This window comes from Phocoena phocoena, chromosome 20 (genome assembly GCF_963924675.1).
Source record: "Phocoena phocoena chromosome 20, mPhoPho1.1, whole genome shotgun sequence".
NCBI classification, from domain to species: Eukaryota; Metazoa; Chordata; class Mammalia; order Artiodactyla; family Phocoenidae; genus Phocoena; species Phocoena phocoena.
Window position 1 is genome coordinate 25,794,172 of NC_089238.1, and position 19,062 is coordinate 25,813,233.

At 43.1% G+C, this 19,062-nt stretch overlaps 1 protein-coding gene across 1 annotated transcript in view; it reads left to right on the plus strand.

Annotated features, from left to right (window-relative positions):
* The first annotated feature begins 4,691 nt into the window (after positions 1–4,691).
* Positions 4,692–19,062, plus strand: part of TENT4B (terminal nucleotidyltransferase 4B) — a 56,964-nt gene continuing 42,593 nt past the window's right edge. The window contains exon 1 of the mRNA XM_065898696.1: positions 4,692–5,320. Within this exon, the coding sequence (XP_065754768.1) occupies positions 4,692–5,320 (629 nt within the window). The remainder of the gene's footprint in view (positions 5,321–19,062) is intronic.

Genomic DNA, 19,062 nt, shown 5'->3' on the forward strand with positions numbered 1-19,062 from the left:
CTGGTCAGGGAACTAAGAGCCTGCAAGCAATGCGGCCAAAAAAAAATTACCTTTAAAGGGCCTTTCATGGCAGTATAAACTTTTCTACCATGTGCTTCCAAACTTCCCCAGTCTCTACCCATTTCCCAGATCCAAAGCTGCTTCCACATTTTTAGGTATTTGTTAGAGCAGCACCTCCACTTCCTAGCACCAATGACCTATATTAGTCAGGGTTCTCCAGGGAAACAACCGGGAGGATGTATATATTATCTATTATTTGACTTTGTTATATATGTAATATATATCCATATATAGAGATTTATATGGAGATTTATTATGAGGAATTGGCTTATGCAGTTGTGAAGGCTGAGAAGTCTCATGATCTCCTGTCTGCAAGCTGGAGACCCAGGAAAACCAGTGGTGTAATTCAGTCCAAGTCTGAATGCCTGAGAACCAGGGACGCTAATGATATAAATCCCAGTCCAAGCTGGAAACGATGAGATGAGATGAGATGTCTCAGCTGAATCAGCAAGGTGTGAAAAACAGGGTGAATTCCTCCTTCCTCTGCCTTTTGTCCTATTCAGGCCCTGAACCCATACGACTCCAAAACTGGATTGTGGTGATGGCTGCACAACTCTGTAAATTTAGTAAAAGTTATTAAATTGTACGCTTAAAATGAGTGAATTTTATGGTATAGAAATTACAGTATAAAGACTTTAAACACACACATGTGTAAACACACACACATATGCATACACACATAGATACTCTCACTCCAAAGATCCCAGAATGCACACAATTTGAGCAATATTTTTTCTAAAAGTTAGGAATGGGAGAAACTTCCATTGCACAGAACAAGATACAGGCTTCCACATTGCATGTTATTTTGAAGTCTCATTGAAATGCAATTCCCTACTTGGAATCCTCTTTGTACTCACAAAGGAGGAAACAAACATGGTACAATGGTGTATATTCTGTGCAAAAAAGGGAAAGTTGTAAATGGTACCTAAGCCCAAGATTATTAATACCTGGGCAAATACTTCATTTGCTAAACACAGAAGATACTAATAACTATAACTATGTGACTATTATTCATGGTTTTGTGAACTCTGGAGTAATATAATCACACACTAAGATTTAATTACAATGACAATTATTAATAACACCATGTAGTAGTATGTATGTGCAATTCCCCTTCTGTTTTATTCAAGTTAATAAATCAACAAAATTGTACTTAAATTTGCCTGATTCTTGGGCAACTTGCTTTTCATTTATCTACTCAATTTTTACTCTGCAGAATCTTGATGTTTCTGTAAATCTTGCAAGTTGAGACCATCAGCCCAGTATTTTCCCCCCTAAGAGTAAGAATGCTGAGAATGAATAGGACGTTATATTATGCAGGATAATGTCTGGTGAGTTTTTTTTTAATTAATTAATTTATTTGGTTACATAGGGTCTTCGTTGCAGCAGGTGGGCTCCTTAGTTGTGGCATGTGGACTCTTAGTTGTGGCATGCATGTGGGATCTAGTTCCCTGGCTGGGGATCAAACCTGGGCCCCCTGCATAGGGAGCATGGAGTTCCAACCACTGCGCCACTGGGGAAGTCCTCAATGTCTGGGTTTTTGATAGCTGTGTTTTTTGGCTCATCAGTTTAATGAAGGTGGTTTTAAAGAATGTAATGTTCTAAATAGCAAAATGAAAAGGTTGAGTAATCAAAATTTATTATTGCAATTAGTGTAGTCTTTCTCTTTGGTCGCAGTAGTAGATTACTTTGAGACAAAACATTGAGATTTGTTGTGGAAAGTGAATATATTTTTGTGTATTTAAAATTCCCTATTGTTTTAGACTGGATGGTTTTTGAGGAAACTTCCAGAAGAGATACTTTATGATTCTATACACATTCAACACTCATTTACATTGCCTTATCATCCTGCACACAAAGTAAATTCCTGCCTCAGGGCCTTTGCACTTGCTGATTTGCACTTGCTATTCCCTCTGTCTGATGTGTCATTCCCTAGATGGTCATGGTCCATTCCCTCACTTAAGTCCCTGATCAAATATCACTTCCTCAGAGCAGCCTTCCCTGATTAGCCCATCTAAAAATAGCACACCGTCACTATCCTTTTAGCTTGCTTTCTTTCTCTTCACAGCACTTAGCCACTGTCTGACCTTATATGCTTGGCAGGGACATCGCCAGTATTGTTCATTGCTATATCCCCAGACTTTGGCACATAATAATTCCTCAAGACATGTTGTTGAATTAACTGAATGAATTTTAATTTGACTTTAAATATTTACCTTTTTTTGCCTCCCTAATCAGACAGTAAATTCATGGAAGGCAGCCAAAGGCCCTGGTTGCTTATTTATCTTCTCTAAAACAATTAGCTCAGCTCTGCAAGGATGCTAAACATTCAACCAAGATTTACTGAATGAATGCCTTGAAACATGGACATGTGACACGGCTAACCAGTCAGCGTTACCTGCAGGTGAACAAGAACAGTGATGTCTTGCCTTACAGCCCACATTTTACAAACTACTTTTATGTATATTAACTCATATGATCATTTTGGTAATACTTTAGTAGTTCTGAAGGTTCGCCTGAAGAAACAAGCATTCAAAAATAACAAATGTTAATTTCCGGAGTGTACTATTGCTAATTCTGAATACTATTTTTTTTTTTTTTTGGTTTAAATATCATTTAATGTGTTCTTGGACATCTGAAAAACTATTTTAAAAGACTGAATAAGATTTAAAATAAATAAGGAAATAAGTAAAAATAAGAAAGACTGTCTTGAAACATATATATGCATGGAGAGATTTTTCGAAGAGTGTTTATCAAAGTCTTCATGGTAGTTATTTCTACATGGTGGGATCTTAGTAATGTTTACTTTTTTTTGGCTTTGCATTTTTCTCACTTGAATGTTTAAAACAAATTTGAAGTCATGAAAAGAAACTTTTTTCTATACAATGCTTTATTTTTAATTTGCCAGTGTGAAGAGCATAAAAATATCACTACTCATTTTCCTGGCTATGTAATTCTCAGGACATAGCAAATTTCATTCTGAGAAAACTTTTAATACTGATTTATAGTAAAGCAACAACAAACAAATAGAACGAACCAAAATTCTTTAGGGTTTACGGTGTGTTTTCCATATTTATGCCCATGTTATTCTCTGAGCAAGAAAAAAGGTAGAGCAATGCTTCGTAATTTGTTAATTTTTCATCTTTGCCGAAAAAACCTTTCCAGGAAATTGAGTTCCCAAAATAGGCCAAAATCAGGCGTTAGGGGCTCATTCTGGACTTTGGGCCAAACTTAAAGGGCACACATGAAACGTACTAACTTATTTTCCGTTTTTCTCTTGATGATTTAAAACACTTAAAATCCCTGTCTTTTCCCCACAGGAATTGGGAAGATATGCAAATAACCACTTTGTGGAAAATCTCTGCTGATGCCAACAATATGGTCCTCAAATTAGGCTTAAAAGGTTTTGGGTTTTCTTTCATTCTGAACTAAGAAGGGTTTTTCATGGTTGCTGGTGCACCTTAGGGCAAGTGAAGTTTCTTTACACGCTGAACACCTTGTGTCTGTCTCCCTGCCGGTGCGTCTGCGCGTGTTTCTGTGTGCAAGTCTGCATAAAGTCGGTTTGGGGTGTGTGACGGTGGTTTTGAGCCCATGGTTTACGCACTCTACGAAGAAGCGCGTCCAGCCCTGTAGGTGGGCACAGGTTTCTCCAGTCTCGGGGTCGTGTGGGGGGACCCTCCGCCAAGGCCTGCGGCTCCCAACCCCAGCCAGGGCGCGGCAGAGCGGGCGCAGGGAGTAGTGGGATGGCCCGGCAGCCTGCGTCCAGGCAGGGTCCGGGGCACATGCTCGGGTGGCGAGGGGGCGCATTTTCTCCCCTCTGGAACACTGCTTAGAGCGGAGATCTCGGGAGGGGTCGGAGAAGCCCAGGGGGTCCCGTTGCTGCAGACTGGGGGAGGGGACAGTGGGCGGGGCGGCACCGCCCACAATCCATTCCCTGCGGAGGGGGCGGCGACCTCCGTCCGGCCCCACCCAGCCTCAGGGACCGGGAAACTGGGATCGGAGGCGGCACGCGCATCAGGGGCGCCTGGACGCCCAGGTACGTGCTACCCTTTCCCTAGCCGGCGCCGGGACGGTTGGGCAGGGCGGTTTCAGCCCCAGACACACCTTCCCGCGGCCTCTGTGACGCGCCGCGCGGCCTCTGGGGCTGGACCGGCGGCGCGGCGCGCGCTGTGGGGGCGGGGCGGGGGCGGGGCGCGAGGGGCGGACCCGGCAGAGGCCCCGCCCCGGGGCCGGAGGAGCAAGGACGCTACGGAGCAGGCGCGTCCCGCCGCCGTCGCTGCCGCTGCCGCCGCCGACGATCACCCTTCTCCAGAGCCGCCGCTGCAGCCGCCATTTGCACGGGGACCCCGGTGACAGGGGCTCGGCAGAGGGGCGGAGGGAGGGGGGGAGGGCCCGCGGAGCCCCCGAGGGCGGGAGCGACGCCGCCGGCGCCGGCCGGGCTCACAGCGCGACCGCGCCGCCCGCGGCGGGCCGGGAGCAGCAGCAGCAGCAGCAGCAACAGCAGCAGCAGCAGCAGCAACAGCAACAGCAGCAGCAGCCGCCGAGGCCGGGCGTGCGCCTGAGGCGCGGCGGCGGCGGCGGCGGCCCTGCGGGCAGCCAGGAGGGGCGGGGGCAGCGGCCGCCGCCGTTTGATGGATCCGAGGATCGCCTGGTTCCAGCCAGAGCAGCTCGGACCGTCCAACAGTCTGTGGATGCAGATCTGGGAGACGACCCAGGGACTGAGGAACCTCTACTTCAACCACCACTGTCACAGCAGCGGCGGCGCGAGCGGCGGCGGCGGCGGCAGCAGCACGGCCACCGGCGGGAGCGGCAGCAGCACCGGCAGCCCGGGCGGCGCGGCCCCGGCCCCGGCCCCGGCCGGCATGTACCGTTCCGGGGAGCGCCTGCTGGGCGGCCACGCGCTGCCGGCAGAGCAGCGGGACTTCCTGCCCCTGGAGACGACCAACAACAACAACCACCACCACCAGCCCGCGGCCTGGGCCCGCCGGGCTGCCGCGGGCCCCTCGGCGTCCCCGTCCCCCTTGGCGTCCTCGTCCCCGCACTCCTCGGCCGCCGTCCCCGCCGCGGAACCCGCCGACCCAGCTTCGGGCAGCAGCAACAAGAGGAAGCGCGACAATAAGGCCAGCACCTACGGACTCAACTACAGCCTGCTGCAGCCCAGCGGAGGGCGGGCCGCGGGGGGCGGCCGGGCCGACGGCAGCGGGGGCTTGTACAGCGGGACCCCGTGGAAGCGGAGGAACTACAACCAGGGAGTCGTGGGGTGAGTGGTGGCCCTGCGGCCTGGCGGCCTGGCCCTTGCACACGCGCAGCCGGGCACACAACCACAGAAGGGGGATTGTGGGGGAGCCTGGGTGAGGCCACCCCCCTCTGCCTACCTTCGTTACTGGTCCTCAGGGGGCTGATGGCCATCGCTCCATCCCTCCGCCATCCATACCTTCTCCCAACCTTGGTTAGCGGTCCACAGCTTTCCCCCCTCCCCCTCAGCTCCACGCCTTTTCTGGACATCCCCTCAGCCATCCACACCCTCCCCTCACCTCCCTTAGTCATCCACATCCTCCTTTTTAACCCTCCACACCTTCCCTGGACCCCCCCGTTATCCATCCACTCTTTCCTCCCATCCCCCCTAGTCAAAGACACCTTCCCTCTATTCCCTCTCCAGCCCTCTAGCCCTCCCCACCCTGCTCCCCATCATCACACCCCAAAATGAAGTCGCTTAGCACAGGCAAATCATTCATTCCCTGAGAACGTTCCTGTGTTAGTGCCTTTTGACGGTACAGGACTTGGAGGTGCTTTTCTTGCCAAGAATAGAAACATCCAGAAAGCTCCTCCCCCTCCCCCAATCCCAAACAGGAATCCGTGTCAGCCCTGAAAGGCTTTGCCTGCTATTGACCCTTGGCCCATCTCTTTATTTTTTATTTTTAAAACTTTCCTATATTAGCGATGCCTTGCTTTGTGGGGAGTGAGGAATGGGGTGACAGTTAAGTTTAGGCTGATGGAGATGGTGAGCTCTTCTTCTCAGGCGGATAGAACTTTCTAGGAGTTCATGGTCCTTGGCCCCAGTTTCTCTCTGTAAAGTTGTCATCCTGGCAGAGACAGCCAGTGCTTTTCATTCTAGGGGGTAACTTTATGCTAATGAATGAATGTTGCACCACTAATGACTTTCTGTTTAAAGTTCAGCTGTTACAAAATGGAATCTTACCTGACCCCTAGTGAATTATGTACATAAACAGGGACTGTTTCCAGCTAGATTTCCCTTCTGGAAGAGCCCCTGTGCTGGAATTGATTATACAGTCCTTTTTAAAAATTTTTGTAAAATAAAGCTTTTGGGCCGTGTGTGTGTGTGTGTGTGTGTGTGTGTGTGTGTGTGTGTTTAGCTTGAGTATGGAGAATGAACTTTAAAATTGCTTTTCATTTTTCAGATCCTGTTTTACATTGTGGGCTACAGTAGGCAAATGAAATCACCATTAGTAGTCCCTTGTGAAACCTTTTCTTAGATTCTTCCATTCAGATCTGCCCTGCTTTGGCAAGCAGAGAGAGTTCTGTGTACCTTTTTGAAGGTCTGGGTAAAATGAGTTGGTGGGTTCCATCTGCTTCTAGTGGGCTGGTGTCTGCTGTATGCTACTATTACAACTCCCACCTTTTATGGAAAATGTAGTCAAGCATTTTAGGACTGGCATTGGGGTACATAGCAAACCTGTCCTCACTTTCCAGAGGGGAACCTTTTTGGGTTTAGTCCTCTGTTGCTAAGCTTCAAGGGCGCTCTCCATGGTCATCTCGTTTTAATAAAAGGCTCATGGTTCCATCCTGTTAGCATTTCCAAGATGAAGCATAAACCTGTGGTTTAGTGACAAGCACATTGATACTGAGGGATTCTGGTAGTTTCATTTCACAGGAATAAGCTCCAGTTAAGTAATCACTGTAAACGAAAATCTTGAAGTTCCCTAGTTTCGTTTTACTGAAGCTTCTGCATATGTATGTAGCAATGATACATTATAAATCCAAAATGCTGGCTGCCTCTCTTTTTGATAGATTAGAAATTCTCTCTTTCACTTGCTATTTAATGTTGAGGATACTGTAAAAGGCTCACATTTGAACTTAGGTAGAAGCAAGATGTTCTTGGTCCTGATTCAAATATTATATTGTCCTCAAAGGGATTAAGGAGAGGAATTTCCATTTCCCAGAGGGATTACTGTTTAAAAACTGATTGTAAACCTGTCTTAAAACTGCTTATCGCTTCATCAGACTTTCCATTCTTTTGCCTCCTTCTTTAGAGGATGTCAGCAGTTAAATTTTTTAAATATTATTAAGCGGTTCCTAAGAGTGTTTTTGTAAAAGTGTCTGGGTGCTTAAAAATTCTTGTTGTGATTTATGGATCCTTGTTTCTTGACTTTTTCAAAAGTTTTGCTTTTTTTAATACAGGTATTTTAAAAAATCTGACTTCAGAGTGCACCTCAATGTTACGCTATTCTGAGATTAAATACGGTAAAACTATTCTGAGTTCTTGGGATGACTGACATTTAGCTAACAGATTAACAAATCGTGGTGGTCCCTGGCCTCTGAACTGACATGACTGTCCAGATAGGGAGAGGAAGAAAAAGCACATGAACAGTGGACTGGAACTGTGGGACAGCTGTACACACACTCTGTCTCACATGTTTGATCTCTCTGTGTTCTTTGTTTTGGCCAGACTGGTTGACTTATTCCCTGAACACTCCAAGATCCAGTTCAAAATCCTGACTTTGTTGCCCAGGTTCATGATTTTTTTGGTTCTTCCTCTGAAATCTTGTAGTACTTGTTTCACGCTCTTGGTATAGCTTGCTTATGTTTGATTTTCCTTTTATGTATATGTTTTCTCTTACCCACTAGGTCACTAGTTAAGATGAAATTTCTTTCTTTTTTTTAAATTGAGGTAAGATGGAAATTTCTTAAATGTAGAGTAAGATGTTTGAATTTCATCCCGAAGTTTTCATGGTCCTTTTTCAAAATTAAAACTCACCTCGGCTTACCATCTCAGCCTTCTCTGTGTACCCCAGATCCAGGGAGTTTGTTTGCTTTTCTTTTCTTTTTTTTTTTTTTGCGGTACACGGGCCTCTCACTGTTGTGGCCTCTCCCGTTGTGGAGCACAGGCTCCGGACGCGCAGGCTCAGCGGCCATGGCTCACGGGCCCAGCTGCTCCGCGGCACGTGGGATCTTCCCGGACCGGGGCACGAACCCGCGTCTCCTGCATCGGCAGGCGGACTCTCGGCGCACACTGCGCCACCAGCGAAGCCCATAGACTTATTCTTTTTTACTTAATGATTTTAATAGCTGTGTATTATTCTGTCTAGTGGTTACATCATATTTTACTTAAACTCGTCCCTGTTTTAAACATTTTGTATTTCAATACATTGTTCAATATTCTTTGTGACTATGAGTTTCTCTATAGTTTGGATTATTTAGGTTAGAATCTTCTTTTTTTTTTTTTGCGGTACGCAGGCCTCTCATTGTTGTGGCCTCTCCCGTTGCGGAGCACAGGCTCCGGACGCGCAGGCTCAGCAGCCATGGCTCACGGGCTCAGCCGCTCCGCGGCATGTGGGATCCTCCCGGACCGGGGCACGAACCCGTGTCCCCTGCATCGGCAGGCGGACTCTCAACCACTGCGCCACCAGGGAAGCCTTCTTTTTTTCTTTATAAAGTTGCTTTCACTTATTCTGTTTCTTGGAATTCATCCCCTTTCAGCGCTGGCTATGATATAGGACGAGTCCGCCTGCCGCTTCTGGTTGTCCGTGAGAATGAACTTTAAGCCCTTTGCTTTTCAGAGATTTAATTGTTGATCATAATGGAGAAAGAGGAGGTGCCAAAAGGTAGCAAACATGGGAAACTTTGGCAGATTCAGAGTCCTTGGTCTTGCGTCCAGGTGTCCAGAAACTTCTTGTGGAAGGTGCTTGGCGCTTGTCCAAGCTCATGAGGATAGGCTTGTGTTGGCTGCACTGCCAACTCTGTAGATATTTTTTCAAGGCTTGGATGACTTGTTCAAAACAACGTTTTAGAGTATGAATTTGACTGTGGGACATCAAGAAGTCCCTGGTGGGAAACTTGGGTTGAAGGAATAATTTCTTGAACTGGGATGATGCGTATGAGAATGGGAAGGAGTGAATGTGAAAGGTACCACAAGGTAAGAATGGAAAAGATTCTGACTCCCTTCATGGATTTAATAACAGCTTTGAATTTGAGTGACTAGAGTAATGTTCGTGTTATTGTTGAAAATAAGGGTTATGACTGTTGGTTTGGAGCAAAAGGTATGGTGCTGTTTAGATAGAACTGTCTAGCAGGGAGATGAAATTTTGGGGCTGAGATACAGTCATCTTTACTGCAGTGGGGCAATGTCCTTTCTTATGTGTGTTGTACACTGTATCGTAGTAAGTCCGAGATGTTAACGCTATTCTTTGGCCCTGGCCTTATGGCCTCTTTCTGACTGTTTCTATGCAATTTGATCAGTGGGATTGGTGTTAGTGCTGGGCTCCAAAGCGATCAGGAAGATTAACATGAAAGAATTCAGAGGCCTTATTCCAAGGGTTTGCTCTAAGTATAATTTCTGTGCATTTGCAAATGTAGCCCGCAGTAATTCTTCACTGAACTAGGACCTTCAGGTTATTGAATTTTACTGCATTTGGGTGCTTAAATGTGCTTTCAAGAAGACATTAGGTTTTCTGCAGTGTAGATTCTACACTAACAACATAATTCATATTTGAGAATTTCAAATCTAGTATACTGTGTTCAACTAAGCTGCTTCCATGCCACAACTCATCTTCTGTCTAAAATCTGTGACAGTGAACACTGTCACACCGTCAGAATCATTGGCATTTTAGCGTGTGGAATTTTCTTCAACACCCATTAAGTTTTTAGGTGCCAAAAGGCAGAAAGAAGCCATTACTAGAGCTTTTAGGAATCTACCGTGGGGTCACACAGAAGGTTTAGTTTTTTTCTGGAAAGGAAGCATGGGAAAGGGATACTAGGAAAGTCTAAGGTAGGGAGGAGGAGGGAGTGTGTGTTACAGCAGTTCTGGTCCTGGGGTGGTAGATGGCCTTACATCACAACTTCTTCCGTGAAACCACTACCAGTAAATCCTAGTGTTAGGAGTCCAGAAGGGTCCATGGGGAGAAAATTTCAAGGGCTCCCTTGCTGGTATTGGACTGGTCAGACAGTTGTGGTTAGGTATTCTTATACCTGAGAAAAATTTAAGCCACTTTTCTATGGAAAGTAGAAAAGCAAGGTGTTGTATGATTTTACTCAGCTTTCTTTTTGTCCTTTAGAGTAAAATTTAGTGGAGGAAACTATTTCAGGATCACACCCACTGCACTGGAGACTGTATATGTTAATCATTTATACACACATAGGTATGGAGTAGTCTTGAAGGGGCTGTAGGCCTAAGAGGATGCTCATTTGAAGAATTAGGGTCCAGTTCCCAGCAGCTGGTCTGAGACTGCTATTTTGACTCTTTCCTACAGAACTGGCTGGACAGCTCAGCCTACTTCAGGGATTCAGAGGATGGCCTAACCCTCTGAATATTTGTTAGCGACTCAGCTGCTACAGAACACCAAAAAGACTTTAAATTCATTTTTACCATGACAGGAAATTATTTTTTTCTAAGAGAATATTTATCGAAGTTGAGGATGCCCTTGAACTAGGCTTTTCACTAATTTGAACCCAAACAGCAGGTGTTAATTTATTTCCATCCTGTAAGTCTCTAATGATATTAGAGACTTTTTTTTAATACTAAGGGCTTTGGGTTATGTAGAAATTTGAGTTAAAGATTTTGGGAAAAAGCTGAATGTGGAGCTGTTTTTGTTGTGTACTGGCTCCTTAATCACTTGAAGGGTTTCAGAGTATGGGAAAAAATCTTGCCATGTGCATAAGAGATTTCATGTAGCATCTGGTAACTGAACTCTGGAATTCTAGCTCAAGTCATGCTTTCTGCTGAAATAGTTTGAATAGTATACAGAAACCTGTGTTTTCAAATTAGTTGCTTTATTAAAAGTGCTCTATAAAATAAAAGTGCTCATGGAGCCTTTTTACCATGTTCCATATGCTGTGTTAAACCTTTTGTATTTCTTATATTAACCTTCTCATGCATAGCCCCATCTAATTTTTAAAAACTTTTTATTTTGAAATATAGATTCACAGAAAGTTGCAAAAAATAGTACAGAAAGATCCCATGTTCCCTTCACATAGTTTCGTGCAGTGGTAACATCTTACATAACTATAGTTTAATATCAAAACCAGGCAATCAACATTGTTATAATCCATAGCCTTATTCAGATTTCACCAGTCTTACGTGCACTCATTTGTGTAGTGTGTGTGTGTTTAGTTCTGTGCAATTTTACATGTGTAGATTTGTGTAACCACCGCCACCGTCTTTAAGATGCAGAACTATACCATCACCTCAAAGATCCCTCATGCCGTCCGTTTATTTTCACGCACACACATCCTCATCTCTAACCTCGAACAACCACTGATCTGCTCTCCATGTTTATAATTTTTCATTTCTAAAATGTTATATAAATGGAATCATATAGTACTTTACTTTGACTTTTTTCCATTTACCATAACTCCTTTGAGTTCTTTCCAAATTGTTGCATGTTTAATAGTTCCTTCCTTTTTAGTGCTGAGTAGTGTTCCAAAATTTGCATGTACCACAGTTTGTTTAACAGTTTACCTGGCGAAGGACATTCCGGAAGAGTTTATATGGTTTTTGGCTATTGCAAATAAAGCTGCTATACACATTCATGTAGTACACATTTTTATGTGAATGTAAGTTTTCACTTTGGGGGGAATAAATGCCCAAAAGTGCTGAGTCATTTGGTAAGCACATGAAACTGCTAAACTCTCTTCTAGAGTCGCTGTATCACATTACATTCCTACCAGCAACGTATGTGAGATCTGGTTTCTCTGCATCCTCGCCAGCATTTGGTATTATTACTGTTTTTTATTTTAGCTGTTCTCATATGAATAGCAATAGTTTATTATGCTTTTATCATATTAACCACCTCATAAATAACTCCACCTAATTTTAAGTTTTATTTTAAAAACTTCTTGGCAGTATTGAGAATGTCTGCAATTAAAAATCTGTAAGTAAAATTGACTTAAAAGGGCCTTACTTTTCGATTTGCTTTGATTTTATGCTTAGCAATATCATTTTAACTCTTTTATCATTGAATTACTTTACAGTGTTTCCTTTACATGTTGCTTTTTCTTAGATACTAGTATGAAGTAGAGCTTTATTTTCATTTTCTAAAAACATATAAAAGGATAACTTCAGAGTTGATTTCAAAATTTAGAGTCCTTCCTTTCATATGCTATGAATAAACTTTATTTTCTGTTGGCTTGGTTATATTTTAGGGAGTAAACCCCATGGTTAGTGGTGATTTTTTTTTAAATTAATTTATTTTTTGGCTGTTTTGGGTGTTTGTTGCTGCACTCAGGCTTTCTCTAGCAGTGAGAGGGGCTACTCTGTTGCAGTGTGCGGGCTCCTCACTGCAGTGGCTTCTCTTTGTTGCAGGACATGGGCTCTAGGCGCAAGGGCTTCGGTAGTTGTGGCACGCGAGCTCAGTAGTTGTGGTGCACGGGGTTAGTTGCTCTGCGGCATGTGGGATCTTCCTGGACCAGGGCTCGAACCCATGTCCCCTGCATTGGCAGGTGGATTCTTAACTACTGCGCCACCAGGGAAGTCCCTAGTGGTGACTTTTTTTGTTGTTGGTGGTAGTAAGGTTTTTTTTACAGTATTTTTACATCTGAACAGTGCCTTCAGACTGTGTAGAATAAATATATTTTCTTCATATCTATGCTAGAATAAACCATGTTTCATTGGAACCATTTTCTGGACTGAGAATTAGGACCTGGTCTCTTATCTTTCCCTTACCAGCCCCTTTAGTCACTGTTTTGATTTTGTCAAAATAACATAACTTTTAGCACTGTCAAGTTTGTATTATAAATTGTACTTTTTTTTTTTTTTTTTTTTTTGCGGTATGCGGGTCTCTCACTGTTGTGGCCTCTACCGCTGCGGAGCACAGGCTCCGGACGCGCAGGCTCAGCGGCCATGGCTCACGGGCCCAGCCGCTCGGCGGCATGTGGGATCTTCCCGGACCGGGGCACGAACCCATGTCCCCTGCATCGGCAGGCGGACTCTCAACCACTGCGCCACCAGGGAAGCCCTATAAATTGTAAATATATTGTATTGTAAATTTCTGCCAAAGCAAGAGTAAGGATGCATTAGGATTGTGGTTGTGGAGTATTTTGTTTTTTTTTTAAATTAATTATTTTTGGCTGCGTTGGGTCTTTGTTGTTGTGTGCGGGCTTTCTCTAGTTGCGGCAAGCGGGGGCTACTCTTCGTTGCAGTGCACAGGCTTCTCACTGTGGTGGCTTCTCTTGTTGCGGAGCACGGGCTCTAGGCGCGTGGGCTCCAGTAGTTGTGGCACGTGGGCCCAGTAGTTGTGGCTTGTGGGCTCTAGTACGCAGGCTCAGTAGTTGTGGCACACGGGCTTAGTTGCTCCGCGACATGTGGGCTCTTCCCGGACCAGGGCTCGAACCTGTGTCCCCTGCATCGGCAGGCTGACTCTCAACCACTGCGCCACCCGGGAAGCCCAGTTGTGGAGTTTTAAAAGTTATCGTCTAGTAATTTGGATTTAATAAAGTGTTAGGTCTGTGATGAGGTTATTTTTTTTATTTTTTTTTATTTTTGACTGTATTGGGTCTTCGTTTCTGTGTGAGGGCTTTCTCTAGTTGCGGCAAGTGGGGGCCACTCCTCATCGCGGTACGTGGGCCTCTCACTATCGCGGCCTCTCTTGTTGCGGAGCACAGGCTCCAGACACGCAGGCTCAGTAATTGTGGCTCATGGGGCCAGCTGCTCCGCGGCATGTGGGATCTTCCCAGACCAGGGCTCGAACCCATGTCCCCTGCGTTGGCAGGCAGATTCTCAACCACTGCGCCACCAAGGAAGCCCCTGTGATGAGGTTTTAAATTTGATGTCTTTATTCTTAAATTTAGTTATTCACCCTTGGTTTTCTTCTTTGTTTGAGGTGTTAATACCACTGTTCCTTAGAATACTTGTTTTCTGGTGTTTTTTTTTTTTTTGGCCGTGTTGGGTCTTCGTTGCTGTGCGCGGGCTTTCTCTAGTTGCAGGGAGCGGGGGGCTACTCTTCGTCGCGGTGCGAGGGCTTCTCATTACGGTGGCTTCTCTTTTTTTTTTTTTTGCAGTTTTTTTTTTAACATCTTTATTGGAGTATAATTGCATTACAATGGCGTGTTAGTTTCTGCTTTATAACAAAGTGAATCAGTTATACATATACATATGTTCCCATATCTCTTCTCTCTTGCATCTCCCTCCCTCCCACCCTCCCTATCCCACCCCTCTAGGTGGTCACAAACCACCTAGCTGATCTCCCTGTGCTATGCGGCTGCTTCCCACTAGCTATCTATTTTACGTTTGGTAGTGTATATATGTCCATGCCACTCTCTCAGTTTGTCACAGCTTACCCTTCCCCCTCCCCATATCCTCAAGTCCATGCTCTAGTAGGTCTGTGTCTTTATTCCCATCTTACCCCTAGGTTCTTCATGACCTTTTTTTTTTCTTTCTTAGATTCTATATATATGTGTTAGCATACGGTATTTGTTTTTCTCTTTCTGACTTACTTCACTCTGTATGACAGACTCTAGGTCCATCCACCTCACTACAGATAACTCAATTTCGTTTCTTTCTATGGCTGAGTAATATTCCATTGTATATACGTGCCACATCTTCTTTATCCATTCATCTGTTGATGGACACTTAGGTTGCTTCCATGTCCTGGCGATTGTAAATAGAGCTGCAATGAACATTTTGGTACATGACTCTTTTTGAATTATGGTTTTCTCAGGGTATATGCCCAGTAGTGGGATTGCTGGGTCGTATGGTTGTTCTATTTTTAGTATTTTAAGGAATCTCCATACTGTTCTCCATAGTGGCTGTATCAATTTACATTCCCACCAACAGTGCAAGAGTGTTCCCATTTACCATTGCAACAAAAAGAATAAAATATCTGGGAATAAACCTACCTAAGAAGACAAAAGACCTGTATGCAGAAAATTATAAGACACTGATGAAAGAAATTAAAGATGATACAGATAGATGGAGAGATATACCATGTTCTTGGATTGGAAGAATCAACATTGTGAAAATGACTCTACACCCAAAGCTATCTACAGATTCAATGCAATCCCTATCAAACTACCACTGGCATTTTTCACGGAACTAGTACAAAAAATTTCACAATTTGTATGGAAACACAAAAGACCCCGAATAGCCAAAGCAATCTTGAGAATGAAAAATGGAGCTGAAGGAATCAGGCTCCTTGACTTCAGACTATACTACAAAGCTACAGTAATCAAGACAGTATGGTACTGGCACAAAAACAGAAATATAGATCAATGGAACAGGATCGAGAGCCCAGGGGTAAACCCACGCACGTATGGTCTCCTTATCTTTGATAAAGGAGGCAAGAATATACAGTGGAGAAAAGACAGCCTCCTCAATAAGTGGTGCTGGGAAAACTGGACAGGTACATGTAAAAGTATGAAATTAGAACACTCCCTAACACCATACACAAAAATAATGGATTAAAGACCTAAATGTAAGGCAAGGCACTATCAAACTCTTTGAGGAAAACATAGGCAGAACACTCTATGACATAAATCACAGCAAGATCCTTTTTGACCCACCTCCTAGAGAAATGGAGATAAAAACAAAAATAAACAAATGGGACCTAATGAAACGTCAAAGCTTTTGCACAGCAAAGGAAACCATAAACAAGACCAAAGGACAACCCTCAGAATGGGAGAAAATATTTGCAAATGAAGCAACTGACAAAGGATTAATCTCCAAAATTTACAAGCAGCTCATGCAGCTCAATAACAAAAAAAACAAACAACCCAATCCAAAAATGGGCAGAAGACCTAAATAGACATTTCTCCAAAGAAGATACACAGATTGCCAACAAACACATGAAGAATGCTCAACATCATTAATCATTAGAGAAATGCAGTGGCTTCTCTTGTTCTGGAGCTTGGGCTCTAGGTGCGCGGGCTTCAGTAGTTGCAGCACACAGGCTCAGTAGTTGTGGTACGTGGGCTCAGTTGCTCTGTGTGGCATGTGGGATCTTCCCCAACCAGGGATTGATCCCGTGTCCCCTGCATTGGCAGGTGGATTCTTAACCACTGCGCCACCAGGGAAGTCCCAGAATACTTGTTTTTAAAATCAACATATGTTTTATATACTACTAATAAGTGCTAATTGTCAAAAAATTAGAAAATACAGCTAAACCAAAGGAAGAAAAAATAGCCCCTATAATACTAGTACCGGGACATAACTATTGTTAGCATATTTTAGTGTAGATATTTTTTATAATTTTATAATATTAATTTTATTTATAATATTAATTTATAATATTTATAATTTTACAATATAAATTTTATAATATAAATTTTATAATATATTTTTATAATATAATTTTATAATATAATTTTATAATATATTTTAATAAAAAATTTTATAATATAATTTTATAATATAAAATAATAATATAATATAATAAATAATAGTATAATAATATAATATAATATATAATAATATAATAATATAATATAAATTTTATAATATAAAATTTATAATATTAAAATATTAATATATATATTTAATATATGATATTAAATATATACACTTACTATATTTCATTTTTTCTGTCTATCAATATGGACTCCACTATGGGTATACTTAAAATTTTTTTCCAATTTAAAGAAAAATTTTTTTGTTTGTTTTTTTTTGCAGTACACAGGCCTCTCAGTGTTGTGGCCTCTTCCGTTGCGGAGCACAGGCTCCGGACGCACAGGCTCAGCAGCCATGGCTCACGGGTCCAGCCGCTCGGTGGCAAGTGGGATCTTCCCGGACCGGGGCACGAACCCATGTCCCCTGCATCGGCAGGCGGACTCTCAACCACTGCGCCACCAGGGAAGCCCCTAGAAAAAATTTTTTTGAATAATAGATATTTATTCTCTCACAATCTGGAGGCCAGAACTTAGAACTGGTTTTTATCTTAAGATTGTTTTCTACTTTGGGAGAAGGGTATCAGACTATTGTGGGCATACTTTTTTGACTTAAAAAAATGTATTAATGTGACAAATATCTTGCATATGAAATACATTTCTACAGCATTTAAAAATACCCCACTACCTTTAGTATGACTCTGTGTACCTACTGTGTGTGGACATGGTATTCCAGTGATTGAATGCACCTTAATTTATTTCACCAATCCCCAGTTGAACATTTAGTTTGTTTCCAATCTTTTTTTTTTTTTTTTTTTTTTTTTTTTTTGCGTTACGCAGGCCTCTCACTGTTGTGGCCTCTCCCGTTACGGAGTGCAGGCTCAGCGGCCATGGCTCATGGACCCAGCTGCTCCGTGGCATGTGGGATCTTCCCAGTATCTTCCCGGACCAGGGCACGAACCCGTGTCTTCTGCATCGGCAGGCAGACTTTCAACCACTGCGCCACCAGGGAAGCCCCAGTCTTGTTTTTTAAAAGACATGTTTTTAGCTGAGCCGGTGCCACAGTGAGGATTATTTCTTCTATTTTTCTACTTATTTTTACTGAGATAAAATTCATATGCTATCATATTCACCCTTTTAAAGTGTACAATTCAGTGGTTTTAGACCATTACAAGATTGTGCAACCATCACAGCTATCTAATTCCAGAACGTTTTCATCACCACAGAAAGAAACCCTGTACCCATTATCACTCCACTATCCCCTTCCTCTTCAGATCCTGGAAGCCTCATACAGACTTTTTGTCTCTGTGGATTTATGATTCTGGAAATTTCATAAGAATGGAATCATATAATATGTGGCCTTTTGTGTCTGGCTTCTTTCACTTAGCATGTTTTCAGAGTTCATTTGTGTTGTAGCATGTATCAGTACTTCATTCCTTTTTATGCCTAAATATTCCAGTGTATGTATATACCACATTTTGTTTTTCCATTTATTAGTTGATGGACATTTGGGTTGTTTCCACTTTTTGGCTATTATAAATAAGAACATTCATGTACAGATTTTTTTGTGGACATGTGTTTTCATTTTTCTTGGGTAAATAACTTGGAGTGGAATTGCTGGGTCATATAAAGTGGCTATAATATTTTTCATTCCCACCAGCAATGTCTGAGGTTTCCAGTTTCTCCATGTTCTTGTCAATACTTTTCATTATCTGTCTTTTTGATTATAGCCATCCTAGGGAGTGTGAAGTAGTATCTCACTATGTTTTTTAAAATTTATTTAATTCATTTTATTTTTGGCTGCGTTGGGTATTTGTTGCTGTGCGCGAGCTTTCTCTAGTTGGCGCAAGCGGGGGCTACTCTTCGTTGTGGTGCATGTGGGCTTCTCATCGCAGTGCCCTCTCGTTGCGGAGCATGGTCTCTAGGCGCGCGGACTCAGTACTTGTGGCTCGTGGGCTGCAGAGCACAGGCTCAGTAGTTGTGGCGCACAGGCTTAGTTGCTCCGCAGCATGTAGGATCCTCTCCGACCAGGGCTCGAACCCATGTCCCCTGCACTGGCAGGCGTATTCTCAACCATTGCACCACCAAAGAAGCCTTCATTGTGGTTTTGATTGCATTTCCCTAACGACTAAGGGTGTTGAGCATCTTTTCATGTGCTTGTAGGCTGCGTGTAAAGCTTCTTTGGAGAAATGTCTATTTAAGTTGCTTGCCCAGTTTTTTCTAGTGGACTTTTTATTGTTTATGGTAAGAGTTCTTTATATATTCTGGATTGTAGACCCTTATCAGATAGATGTTTTGCAGATATTTTCTCCCATTTTGTGGATTGTCTTTATATTATCTTGATATTGTCCTTTGAGGCACAAAGTTTTATTTGTTTGTTCTATTTTATAAATTCCAATTTGTCTATTATTTTTTTTTCTGTTTCTTGTGCTTTAGGTGTCATATCTAAGA